This window comes from Heteronotia binoei, chromosome 14, assembly GCF_032191835.1.
Source record: "Heteronotia binoei isolate CCM8104 ecotype False Entrance Well chromosome 14, APGP_CSIRO_Hbin_v1, whole genome shotgun sequence".
In the NCBI taxonomy this organism is placed as follows: domain Eukaryota; kingdom Metazoa; phylum Chordata; class Lepidosauria; order Squamata; family Gekkonidae; genus Heteronotia; species Heteronotia binoei.
The window spans coordinates 20,112,433-20,125,739 of NC_083236.1; the positions used below are offsets into that span (position 1 = coordinate 20,112,433).

Genomic DNA, 13,307 nt, shown 5'->3' on the forward strand with positions numbered 1-13,307 from the left:
TGGCTGTTCAGACAAGGACACTGCTGTCAGTTCTGCCCTTGTTTGTAATCCGAAGCATTGCCCATTTTATTTGTCATACCTTGACATCTATGGAACAAGTAAATTGGACCTGGATACCCTTGGAAGAGAGGATCATTGGTAGTGCCACCACAGAGAAGGCTCTGAGACAAGTCCATAGTCAGATGGTAGACACTGTAGCAGTTTGTTCTCAGAATGCAGGGAGGAAGAAAAACTACCCCCCAAAAAATACAATGTTCCCTAACCTGGATAGCCCAGGCAAGCCCGATCCTGTCAGATCTCAGAAGTTAAGCAGGGTCAACTGTGGTTAGTACGTGGATAGGAGACTTCCTTTAAATACCAGCAGACGGGAGGACAGGGGCAGGCTTTATTCAGCCACCTCTCTGAATATCCTCCAGGCCCCGGATAGAGGTCACTCACCAGAGGTCGACATGACTTCCAGGTGTGAACACACACACAAATTTACAAAAAACAAAACAAAAAAAGAATACAGAGAGGAATGTAGCAGATAATGTGTTCCTTCAAAGACTGAAGTTGAGTCTAAATATACTATTAAGTATGTTAGAAATAACTAAACACTTGGGGCTCTTTAGCTTGGAAAAACGTCGACTGCGGGGTGACATGATAGAGGTTTACAAGATAATGCATGGGATGGAGAAACTAGAGAAAGAAGTACTTTTCTCCCTTTCTCACAATACAAGAACTCATGGGCATTCGATGAAATTGCTGAGCAGACAGGTTAAAACGGATAAAAGGAAGTACTTCTTCACCCAAAGGGTGATTAACATGTGGAATTCACTGCCACAGGAGGTGGTGGCGGCCACAAGCATAGCCACCTTCAAGAGGGGGTTAGATAAAAATATGGAGCAGAGGTCCATCAGTGGCTATTAGCCACAGTGTGTATATGTGTGTGTGTGTGTGTGTGTATAATTATTTTTGGCCACTGTGTGACACAGAGTGTTGGACTGGATGGGCCATTGGCCTGATCTAACATGGCTTCTTTTATGTTCTTATTCAACTGTGTGGTACTTTCACATACTATTTATGGTATGGATTATTTTTTAATGTAGAAAATCGAAGAGAAATTGGTACAGAATTTTTACGGCTCAAAAATAATTGCAGACTAGAAGTAGAATGCAATATACAGCTCAAGCCAATATCTTACAGTTTTTGACATCTCCCTTGTGTTCATTTTTATACTGCAGAATATGCGCAGTAGAAATAAGCTCTCTTCTCTCCTGTAACTGAAGGACATAATTTTGATAGAAAGTAGACTGCCCTTGGGGAAATGCCCACCCTCCCCTTTCAGCTTTTCCTGCCTGCTTCACTAGGGAGACCATGGAGCCCTCACAGGTTGCTAGAGGAGTTCCAGATTTTTTTTGCATATGCTGTACTAGTTTCTCCTTCCAATCTAATTTTTAAAGAAAATGCAACGGTGTTTGCCTCTACCACAACAGCCTGCCTTTGTGGATGCTCAGCCAAGGCAATGTCAGCCCACAGCTCTGCTACGGAACCCTTGGAAACTGCGGGCTCTTTGGACGGGGATGTTTCCATCCCTGCTCTCCAATCCACATGGTAGAAGAGCTCCAGGACCACTGTGGACACCCCCACCGTCATCAGAAAATGGTGTGGAAGCCAATTCTGGTGCCAAAATCCCGCTTGGATACGAGCAGCCTCTCCGGGGTGTGATGTCACTGGATTGCTTCCTGGGCTGAAGTGAATCATTAGATCACTCCAAGCCCTCTCAGTGTTCTCAAGACGAGGAGGATGAAGAGGAAATTCCTTTATTTTATTTTATTTATTTTATCAAGTTTATATCCCGCCCTCCCCTAATGGGATCAGGGTGGCTTATATAAAATGGCTTAAAGGAAGCCCATAGCCAAGAAGATAAAGGAGCTCAAGGGCTGACAGCTTTGCTCACATATAGATCCTAGCAACACCATTACTGGACCCAGCAACATCAGCCATCTCAGGTTCATAGTCCCGTTATGTGATTCATCTTTATTTACCGTATTTTTCGGACTATAAGATGCACTTCCCCCCCCCCCCAAAAAAAAAGTGGGGGGGAAAGTGTGTACGTCTTATAGTCCGAAGGTACGTACCTTCAGGGGGGGCGATCTGCTGCCTCTTCCTCCGATCCGGCGCTTCCCCGCGCCTGCCTGGCTCCATCTTCTTCAGGCAAGCGCTGGGATCGCTCCACGTGGCCCCAGCGCTTTGCAAGCACCGGCTGCGGAGGGGGCAGCGTGCTTCCTACTTGCCTGTGTCCCTGCCTTCAGCTGTGATATTTAAAGCAAGCGCTGGGATCACTCACTCCCCCCTCCGATCCCAGCGCTTGCTTTAAACATCACAGCTGAAGGCAGGAACACAGGCAAGTAGGAAGCACCCGCCCCCTCCGCAAACGCAGTGCTTTGCGAGCGCCGGCTGTGGTGAGGGCAGCGTGCTTCCTACTTCCCTGTGTGCCTGCCTTCAGCTGTGATGTTTAAAGCAAACGCTGGGATCGGAGGGGGGAGGGAGCGATCCCAGCGCTTGCTTTAAACATCACAGCTGAAGGCAGGCACACAGGGAAGTAGGAAGCATGCTGCCCCCTCCGCAGCCGGCGCTTGCGAAGCGCTGGGGCCACGTGGAGCGATCCCAGTGCTTGCCTGAAGAAGATGGAGCCAGGCAAGCAGGCGCTGGGGAAGCGCCGGATCGGAGGAAGAGGCAGCGGATCGCCCCCCAGGAGGAAGGTGCGTCCTATCCTCCGGAGCACCTTATGGTGCGAAAAATACGGTATGTGATTTATCTTTATTTATCTGAGCCCGCTTCAGCAGGGAGGGCAGGATATAAATGGAATTGAATAAATAAATAACTTTCATTTTCTGTCCTTTCAACCGTAGGTTGGTGGGGTTATGGATAAGAAAAAAAACAGAGCAAATCAATAAAACAGTAAATACTAAGATGGTTTAAAAACATATGCAAGAAATGTGGTGACAACTTCCAGCCAGCCCACATCATTTGGTAACAGTTTCAAAATAATGTAATTACTAGAGCACTGAACATCAAGAGTTGACAAGAGATCCCGCTCTATCACACCTTGCTTCAAAAAGGACAGTGAAATAGCACATGTGAGATGGTTTATATTGTACAAGAACAATTTCTTTCAATCCAGGAATACCTCTAAGCTTTCCTATGTATTCGGCTGTTGGGAGCAAATCGCATCTTGCCAAAAGGCTTAAATGTCTTGTGTTTGGGATTTTTTTTATCATAACCAAATGAGTAGCAACTGTAAAAGAAATTGTAGGCATGTAGCCATAATACAAAGGAGAACGCTTCCTGTTTAATTTAGTAAGTAACCCAGACCAATCATGTGATAAAATTGCTTCTGTTATTGTTTACTGTAAGTAATTGGAATAGTAATTAAATGGATTATCATCTAACAAAAAACCCAGTTCACACAGTTTGTCAAAGGCATTAGCACTTGATGATAAAAATAAGTCTTGCCTCATTAAGATGTATTTGTTGACTTGGGCGTTCTAATAGGAATATTTTTAACCGCATCTTCATGGCATATTTCCACGTGATCGATTGTAAGGCGCACAGTCCAATTTCTAATCTAATTATTGAGTTGAAGACACAATTGGGAATTCTCGGAATAGTTCAGAAGAAGCTAGTTTGCAACCTCTCAAGATCTTTTCGTGATTCCATGCTACCATAATGGTGCCCCATATAGAGTGCAGGCACAGTCTTGGAACTGAATATTTTGAGCAATGCTGGAAATGTCTGTCCACCTTTTGTAGAAATAAAATTTCTTCAAGAAGCTGAAAGCTTCTTATGATATGCTTTAGATGACTTTTCCATGCCATTAGAGTGTCAAAATGGATGCCCAGATATCTTGCAGCCTCCATGAATTCTCCGTCTTCCTTGGGTCTCCAAAAGCAGTATTTTAGATTTATTTTAACTTATGTCAAGTCACTCCATTTCACAAGAATTAATAAATTGATTTACTCGTTTTCTTAAACTCTCCCTAGTGAATGATAATAGTAGAACATCAGCAGCATAAAGCATTATGTTATCGCTCTCCCTCTAATAATGGAGCCATTTCATTCACTTTTGACAAGAAGGGACTTAGATCATTTAAGTAGAGTGCAAAACGTATCAGAGCCAAAATACAACCTTGCCACAGTCCTTTTACCACAGGTATACTATCTGTTAAAAGACCTTTCCTCAACTACCTGACCTGTAGAGTTGTGCTGGTGTACAATAACTGAATTAAATGCAGTAGATATTTTGAAATGGCATGCTTTTGTAGCTTGGCCCACAACTTTTCTTTACTTAAAGTATCAAATGTCAATTTTAGGTTAAAAAAGCAGCATATAGTCCATTCGTCTTTAAATAGTTCTCAGCCAAATGTGAGAGCAACACTGATGCCCCATCTAAAATATTCTACTGTTACCCAGTTTAGAAAAGACCAAGATCTCTCCAAACTTACTAGCACCAAGTCTTGCATTCATATCACCCATGAGAATAATCTGTGCTGTTGGATATCTGATAATGAAATTTTCATTAGTTATCAAAACTAACCGGAATTTTCTAATAATCTTAAATTTTTAAGCAAGGAACATGCACATTAACTATCAAAGAAGTTTCACACAATATCGTAACAGTTATCGCACAATCATTTTAAAAAATCTGTTTGAATTATGCTTAAATTTAAATCCTTTCCCACTCAGTTTACAAGGCTACCCTTTGGCATCCTCTATTAGTCACGCTACAAGTGGTTTGTAGATTAAAAGCGTCAAAGCCGTCAAGCTTAATTGGGGTTTTAGCCCAAGTCTGTTGTAAACAAATGATGTGGAAATCCTTCAATATTTCTATCACCTCCCAATCCCCTTGTTTACTGTGCCAACCGTGAATATTCCATGACAGTAATTCAATCATATTGTCTGTTAGGGGATGTGCTATTGTTCTCAAGTGATCTTATTTGCATCTGGATTGATAATAGCAACACTTGGATCCATGAACAGCTGGTTTAGACAAAGCAATGTCCCCTTCCAAAGATAAGTAGGAACCAATTGACGGTAGCTTTCCCACACTTGGTTGCTTATGAATTATTAGGGCAGATCCCTCTGTGATTGGGATTAGTTTTGGCCTAGTTGCTACAGGAACAGCTAGATTGTTGCTTTGCTGTTGTGGTATTGCTGTGCCTTGGGAGTGATCTCTAAGATCGATCAGGGCCGTAGTCTCAGCCATCTCTTGCAATTCTGAGTTCAGAGCAGTTGTGTCATGCTCCACAGATATAGCACATTAGCTGAAATGGTAATCAGTTTCGCCTTTAACTTTTCAAATCTAGCATATCTTTCTGTTTTGCTCCAAGAAGAAGTCTAAAAAATTCACACAGCACTTCTTCATCTGCATCTTCCTGGGGGATCTCCTTAGAAGCAGCAAGTGGCTTATTAGAATGTGATGCCTTGGGATCATTGCCCTCTTGCGCAAATACATTTCCTGATCTCCCTACTCTCATCTCCTCTTTTTTCCTGAAGATTAGAAGACTTTGATTCCTAAAAACCCCTAACGGAGAAAATACCAAAGTCAGACAGCATTAGAGTCCTAAGTATTAAAGGACTTGGAATCATAGAAGTTTTAAAGTTAAGCATAATGCGATTTATGCCATCATGTGTCAACAGTGCCCTCCCACTGGACAGACAGGCCAGTCCCTATGACAAAGAATATAAGTCTGACACTTGAAACTACAATATTCAAAAACCAGTGGGGGAACATTTTAGCCTTTCAGGACATTTAGTTACTGACCTAAGAGCAGTTCTCTTACAATGAAATTTCAAAGGGAGATTAGAAAGAGAGATTGCTGAATTGCAGCTGTTAATGATGCTTAAGACAGTGCATCCTCCTGGACTGAACTGAGACCTAGGTTTTCTGTCTCATTACCAGTGTTGATTTCTACCTGCACAGTACCCCTCTGTATATCACACCCAATCCCATCAAGCCTGGTATTGTCATTTGCCTTATTGTCACTCCACTCTCCAAGATCAGATGGACTCACATTCTAGCTGTATCTGAAGCAGTGAGCAGTGACCTATGAAAGCTTATACCCTGCCACAAATTTTGTTAGTCTTTAAACTGCTAGTGGACGCTTGCTATTTTCTACTTTCATTTAATTTTGTTTACTTCATTTGTGGTCCACTGTTCTGCTCAGCCTCAGGGTGGATTACAGAATAAAATACAAAACGTTCATACAATATAAGACATCCAATGAATAATGCAAGAAGATTGCAGAATTAGGAGACCGTGCAAGCATTGTGGGTGGCCATATCTGTTATCTTTGATAAAAATGCTTCAGTAGCAGAAATCTGTAGGGCATTTGTGAGACACTACACATGAGACACTTATCACCTTGGTTGACGCAGCATTTGGGACTAGAGTCCTTCAGCATGTACTCTGAATACACTTAGTAGATGGTTTTTGTTCCCTAATCTGTACAGCTCTGTACTATTCCATCTATCAAAATCATGTCCTTTTGTTCTCGGGAAGAATGGAATGCTGCAACTTACTATGAAGGTTCCTTCTCCTTGGCTGTTGGAGGATATCATTTTGTCCCTTCCTGATCTAATGGAGGAACAGTAATGTAGGGATCAGGAGCTTTTGACCACCAGTTCAACTAATCTCAGGACGTTTGTCCCCCTATTTTCTGTTCGAAGTGTTTTTGCCATTGATTCCGGTTCCTGCTGGTCTTTTTTCTTCATTAATTAGTAGGCATTTTGCAGTTACATCATTATTTTTATAGCTGTTGGTCTCCAAAAAAAAGTGCTTTGTGGGTATTCCCCCAAGGGGCAGAGATGGAATTCAACATCTACTTCCTGCCTCTCTAGGAAAAAGAGAAATGCCAAGCTATCAAAATGATGTCCTCTGAGTCCCACATAGAAGGAACTTTCACTGTAAGGTCCAAGATTCCATTTCAGTACACCAACAGTGCAATCCTAAGTATACTTTCTGGGAGTAATTCTCCCAGAATAGACCTGAGTAGGATTCTAAGGAGACCCACCTTGAGTTGCACTCTGACTACGTAATGGAGGATAGGTAGTTTTGCTATTTCTTCCACAAAACCACTTGCACAGTACTTGTTCCATGATTATTTGGGGTACAGTGAAAGGTTGTTTAAAAAATAATTTGGAACTCTCATCTTGTTTGGATTTCACTGAAACAATCCATTTTGTCTTTCCAGTAGTGCTGGAATAATGTAAGGAAAATAACAGTTACCTTGAAGTTCTCCTTTGGTGCAGATGTGGCTTGAGAAACACCTTTAATGTCTCAGCTCATGTCAAGATGTTGGTGGGTCAACTTGAGGGCTGGCTTTGCTCAGGCTGCTTTACTCTGTTAGTAAACTACCTTACAGTGCTTTGGTGTATTGTCCAAAAAAGGTGCTCAGTATAATATAAAAAATACCAGGCTATATAAAAGTGAGGAATGAACAAAAAGTAATAAAACATGTAAACAGGTGTCTTTGAAATGCAAGAACCTAAACAGAGAAAAGAAGCCAAGATCCGTTCATAGTTACCCTCTTCTGAATCCCATTAATATCTTTGAGGCTAGGCAAATGCTTAATTCTCTAGTACCTGCATGTGATTTCAGTGGACTTCAGCACGTATGGAAGGGTGTACCTCTGTTTAGGATTGCACTGCATGTGACTTCCACATAACAGCTTGAAAGCAAATAACCTGTAAATTGTTGAAATCTTTTGTTTATTTCCTTTGTTTAGGGGAAAGAGCCCTCTGTCCGCCAACTAGCTCTTTTGCACTTCAGGAATATTATAACCCTCAATATCAAACTGGAAGATGCTCTGTCCCGTTCCCGAGCAAGAGTTCCTCCTTCCATTATTCAGATGCTGCTTATCCTTCAGGTATAGATTTTTCTGGATTTTTAAATCTGTATCTCTGCATCATTTGCTCCCTAAACATTAATTAATTATTGGATTTATATCCTGCCCTTCCCGTCGGAGCAGGCTCATTATTATGATGTTGAGGCTCATTATTGTGATGTTGGCTCATTATTATGATGACATCAACATTATCGATGTTGAACTCTTACGGCTATTCCCACCTTCCAAGTGCTCTGTGTGTTTGACTGTCTTCCTTTAGCAAGCCATTCATTTACTGTGTTTTGCTACAACAGATTTTCTCCACTTCTACCATAAATGTCTGTTTCTTGGGACAAAAGATCATTGCAGGTATTTGAAGTTCAGGACTGTAGATTCACCAGATCATCTGTGTTGAGCCAAAAGGTAAACTAATACAAGAGCTTTCACAAACTGGAGAAGAGTTACCTTGTTTAAACTTGGATCTCAGTGATGGGGTTTCCTTCTGCACAGAGTAGTAATGGAAACCTCTACTACACAGGGATGCCTTCTCTTGTTCCATTTGGGAGAATCAATATTTCATGACATAAGCTAGAGCAAATCAGAAGGTTTGTCTGCAGTCTCTGTTCCGGGAGGCAGACTTTCCACCTCACAAAATGTGGGAAAAGCTACTAAGTTCCACCCTTCCAAACAGTCTTTTGTACCAGTACCAAGGGAACCGTTAGTATCAAGAGAATTGTTTCATCAACCTGAATCACTGATTTCTTCTAACGGGAAGAAATGATGGCTGACTCCAAGAAGGCAAGATGGAAGAGAGATGAGGCCTTGCAGTTGGTGCATCCTTTGACCTTGGAAGGTTGTACTGAAGTTCCAGATCTGGATGTGACTTTCAGGCTGCAGGATCATTTGCTCAGTGCCAGGCCTCCTTCACTTCATAGTTCACTGCCAATTGGAAGAATTTCCTCTGAGACCCCCTAAATATTCATTGCAACCTGTGGCACTAACTGCCATCTTCTCCGTGACAGGGCATCAGTTATGTCAACTCAGCCATTTTCTACGGGTCACGGCTACCAACCATTGTTAACCTTGTGGCAGTACTTTCAACCAGATTTTCTCTGGGATAAGTGCTCATTTCTTGCCATTCCCTTACATTTGTAGCACCATGGATAAGCAGCTGCAAAGAAATGACAGTTTGGAGGAACATTTGCACATATGGCATCACATTTATGCTGATTTCTGTGTGGTACATGAAAGTCCACTTGCACCAGATGTCACTAAATTCTTAAGCAAGAACTGATCATACTGAAGTAGCCTGATTTAAGTGAGTCCTTATCAGTTTCATCAATCATACTTCAAAAGCAAAGGAAAACCCAGTGAGGCTGATTTAGTTTTTCTCAGAAAATAAGACTGGAGATGTCTTGGAAGCCTGAAATCTGCTAGAATGAAAAATTCATTAAAGCTGAGGCAGGAGCATAGGTGGAAGGCTTAGTTTGTTTATTTTTGGAAACTATCAGAAGAGTTTGACAGCAGTCAAGCCAGCATTTGCAGATCTTCACAAGCACTGCCAAGGATATGTCTTCAAAGACACCAGAGTAAGCTTACTGTGACTGTTGAGGTAGACACTAATGTCTTCCACTGCTTCTTGGATCTCACCCACAATTAATATGCAATGCTGGATAACGGCTGGTGTTGATAATTTTAGAGGAGGAGAAGAAGACTACTGCAGATTCTCTCTGAATCAGATATTCTGAGCAGCTTACAATCTCCTATATCTTCTCCCCCCAGAACAGACACCCTGTGAAGTGGGGGGGGGGGGCTGAGAGGGCTCTCACAGCAGCTGCCCTTTCAAGGACAACTCCTGCGAGAGCTATGGCTAACCCAAGGCCATTCCAGCAGCTGCAAGTTGAGGAGTGGGGAATCAAACCCAGTTCTCCCAGATAAGAGTCTGTGCACATAACCACTATATCAAACTGGCTCTCTCTGTGAGGTGGGTGGGGCTCTGACAGCAGCTGCCCTTTCAAGGACAACTCCTGTGATAGCTATGGCTAACCCAAGGCCATATACCAGGGGTGGCCAAACTGTGGCTTGGGAGCCACCTGTGGCTCTTTCACACATATATGTGGCTCTCGAAGCCTCTACTCTGCCACCCCCATCAGCTGACTTGGAAAAAGCATTTCTCTCTCTAAATAATTTCTTCAAGCCAAGCCAGCTGGCTGCTTGGATAATGCATTTAAAGTTAAAGTTGCTTTCTTCTACTTCTCCCACCATCTATTTGCCTTCCTTCCTTCCTGTCTTGTGGCTCTCAAACATCTGATGTTCATGTTTTGTGGTTCTCAAGCATCTGATGTTTATTTTATGTGGCTCTTACATTAAGCAAGTTTGGCCACCCCTGCCATATACTGAAGTCTGTACCGAGTTATTACTGTTCTGTCACACGCTGTCAGAATCAAGATGCTATTCTGGATGGGACTATGAGCAGATGAACAAGTTGGGCTGTGTGGATTTCATATGCAGAGGCTGGGGGTCATAGACCGGGGCAGAGAGCAGGTTTAGCGCACCCCCCCCCCTCACAATGTTCTTCCACAACTCCCACGTAGGTGAATGGTTGCTGTTCATTCTGGTATGGAAAATGAAAGCATATACTACATTTGGAAACTCTTTTACAATGAGAACAGCCACTTGCTTTGGGGAGGCCTGCCCTCCTAGACACACATAGTTCATGACTAAGATGAGATCTTCAGAGCTACAATTACCCATGGCATGACAAAATTTTTAAAAAACAGGTATTTTGTACTTTTCCTCATCGCTTCAAGACCCAGTATTTTTCACTGGTGTCTGTTGTTGACAGTACTTTGTCTTGGGAATGCCATTCCTGTTGAACCTCATCTCGTGCCTACTTAATGATTTTTTAGGCAACAGATCAAAACGTTTACTTTTGCCAGGTGTTTAACTAAGAGATACTGAATTTATAAATATAATTTTAGGCTGATGGAGTTTGTTGTGTGCTGTTTCTTTGAATGTATAACATTTAATATAAAAATATATCCACAAAAAGTAGTATGCCATCTCACATCCAGTGATATTAGATACTCTGCACCAGAGAACCATAAAGGTGAATGTCCCGATGTGTGGATGAAGTCTTCAGGACTATCCAGACATGACTGACTTTATATAATTTATATAATTTTAAGTAACCACACCACACATCATATAAGAAGCAACATCTGGCTCTCTGTAATTTTATTCCTAGATGTGTATATTTGTACGTTTTATATATTGACCACTGAGGAAGGCACTTAGGGACTGAAACGCATGTGGTTATTGTGCTGATTGTAAATTCATCAAATGTATATGTGAAATTTTTATGGTTTGCATATTTTACGCAGTCTGCCATTCAGACAATGTTTTAAAATTCATTTTTATGTATGCATTTTTATATTAAATGTTATACATCTTATGAATTGTGTATAGGTGGCTTGACGTTCTACTTCACTGTTTAGATTTGGGTTGAGTTTCCCCCCCTCCTTCCCCCTGGCTTGTTTTTATAGCTTATTTTTTATATATTTCCTGTGTAGCTTTTTATGATTTTTTTATACTGTTTTTAGTTTGTGAGCCACCACAAGGATGTCTCTAGAGAGGCAGCATGCACGTTTTCTAGGTAAAGTAAATTTGTGATGGTTAAACCGCCTTCGAGCCTCTCTCTGCAGGGACCTGATCAACGTAAAAGAGAAAGCAGAAATGAGGCCTTTGTAATGCAACTGTGCATTTTTGCTGGTGTAAGATTTACATCTGTATTACAAACCAATTAAAGAAAAAACTGCTTTAAATGTCAATGTGTGGAAATGCCTGTTTTACCATTGGTGCATCTAGCGTTCTCTTGTGTTCTGCATGGTTTCCTAATTGTAGGCAACTAGGCTGTGATATTAAAACCCATTTTTAAGGATCGTTGGGTGGGTATTTCAGAGCCAAGTTGTGTGATCAGCAGTGTGTCATCCTGCATCTATAGCTGGACTGTTCAGGTAGTTAGCCGTGTTAGTCTGGAGCTGGGGTGGCCAATCTTGCTTAACAAAAGAGCTGCAAAACATGAATGTCAGATGTTTGAGAGCTACAAGACAGGAAGGAAGGAAGGAAGGAAGGAAGGAAGGCAAATATATGTGGGAGGGAGAGATGGAAAGAATGCAACTTTAAATGCGTTCCCCAAGCCACCATCTGGCTTGGCTTGGAGAAGTGAGTTAAAGAGAGAAATGCCTTCTCAAAGCTGCCCAATGGGGTGGGAGCTTCAAGAGCCGCAAAATATGTGTGAAAGAGCCACATGTGGCTCCTGAGCCACAGTTTGGCCACCCCTGGTCTGGAGTATTAGAACAAAGTTTGAGTCCAGTAGAAGCTTAAAGACCAACAGAATTTGTCTGGGTATAAGCTTTTGTTTGTAAAGCTCACTTCATCAGATACCTTGGACTGGATCAGATGGGGCTCAGGCATTGAAATGCCTCTAACTAATCTGTCCAGTGAAAGAGTTCTAGGCTAGACTTGTCCCTGATAAGCTTAGTTGTGTATGTGCATGCAACTTTTTTCCTTAAAGGGGAAAGTATTCAAATATCCAATGTTATCAAACATTTATTTTCTGACAGTGAGTTGAAAGCCCATTAGCGGACTATGGATAGCCCATTCAAATGAGTGGTCTCAGATTTGAGAGACAAGGTGACCTTTGTGTTTCCATGGGTTGTGCAAGGACCAGGACTGCTGGGGAGATGCTGAGTGTGAAAACTTTGTATTTGACTGATCTCCTCAGTTAAATGTTAGGAGGGGGATTCCTGTTCTGATTCACAACAGAACTTGAACATATGAAACTGAAAATGTAGAAGGGAAATGATCTATCTGAGGATCGATCAGAGTCCAGCCATAAATGCCTAGGGTTTTTTTTCACCTAGGTAATTTAGATCTTCTGAATTTTACATCAGTGGAGGGACTAGGCTAGGATGCTCTGCTCACCCCTATCCATTGAGCTGCCTGCTGAAGCATTGAAACTGTAGAAATCATAAACAAGGAATCTTGCTATTAAATCAGTGTATTTGCTGATGGTTTGTTGTTCAGTTGCACAGTCGAGTCCGACTCATTGCGACCCCATGGACAAAGTCACGCCAGGCCCTCCTGTCTTCCACCATCCTCCGAAGTCTACTCAAATTAGTGTTTGTTACATCAGTAACGCTGTCCAGCCATCTCATCTTTTGCCGTCCCCTTCTTCTTTTGCCTTCTGTCTTTTCCAGCATCAGGATCTTCTCTAGTGAGTGCTCCCTTCTCACTTGGTGGCCAAAGTATTTGAGCTTCAGCATCTGATGGTACAGTTTTGCATTTAACAGAACCCATTAATTCACTAAATATACCCACACTTTACTTTCAAGAATATGGTGCAGAGGTGGCCAAACTTGCTTAACATGAGCCACAT

The 13,307-nt window shown here is 42.0% G+C and overlaps 1 protein-coding gene across 5 annotated transcripts in view; it reads left to right on the forward strand.

Annotated features, from left to right (window-relative positions):
* The window catches only part of PRR5 (proline rich 5), a 51,785-nt gene that overhangs the window by 31,639 nt on the left and 6,839 nt on the right, over window positions 1–13,307 (forward strand). For all 5 annotated transcript variants that reach the window (XM_060254157.1, XM_060254160.1, XM_060254159.1 and 2 more), the window contains one exon: window positions 7,769–7,909. In XM_060254157.1, the coding sequence (XP_060110140.1) occupies window positions 7,769–7,909 (141 nt within the window). The remainder of the gene's footprint in view (window positions 1–7,768; window positions 7,910–13,307) is intronic.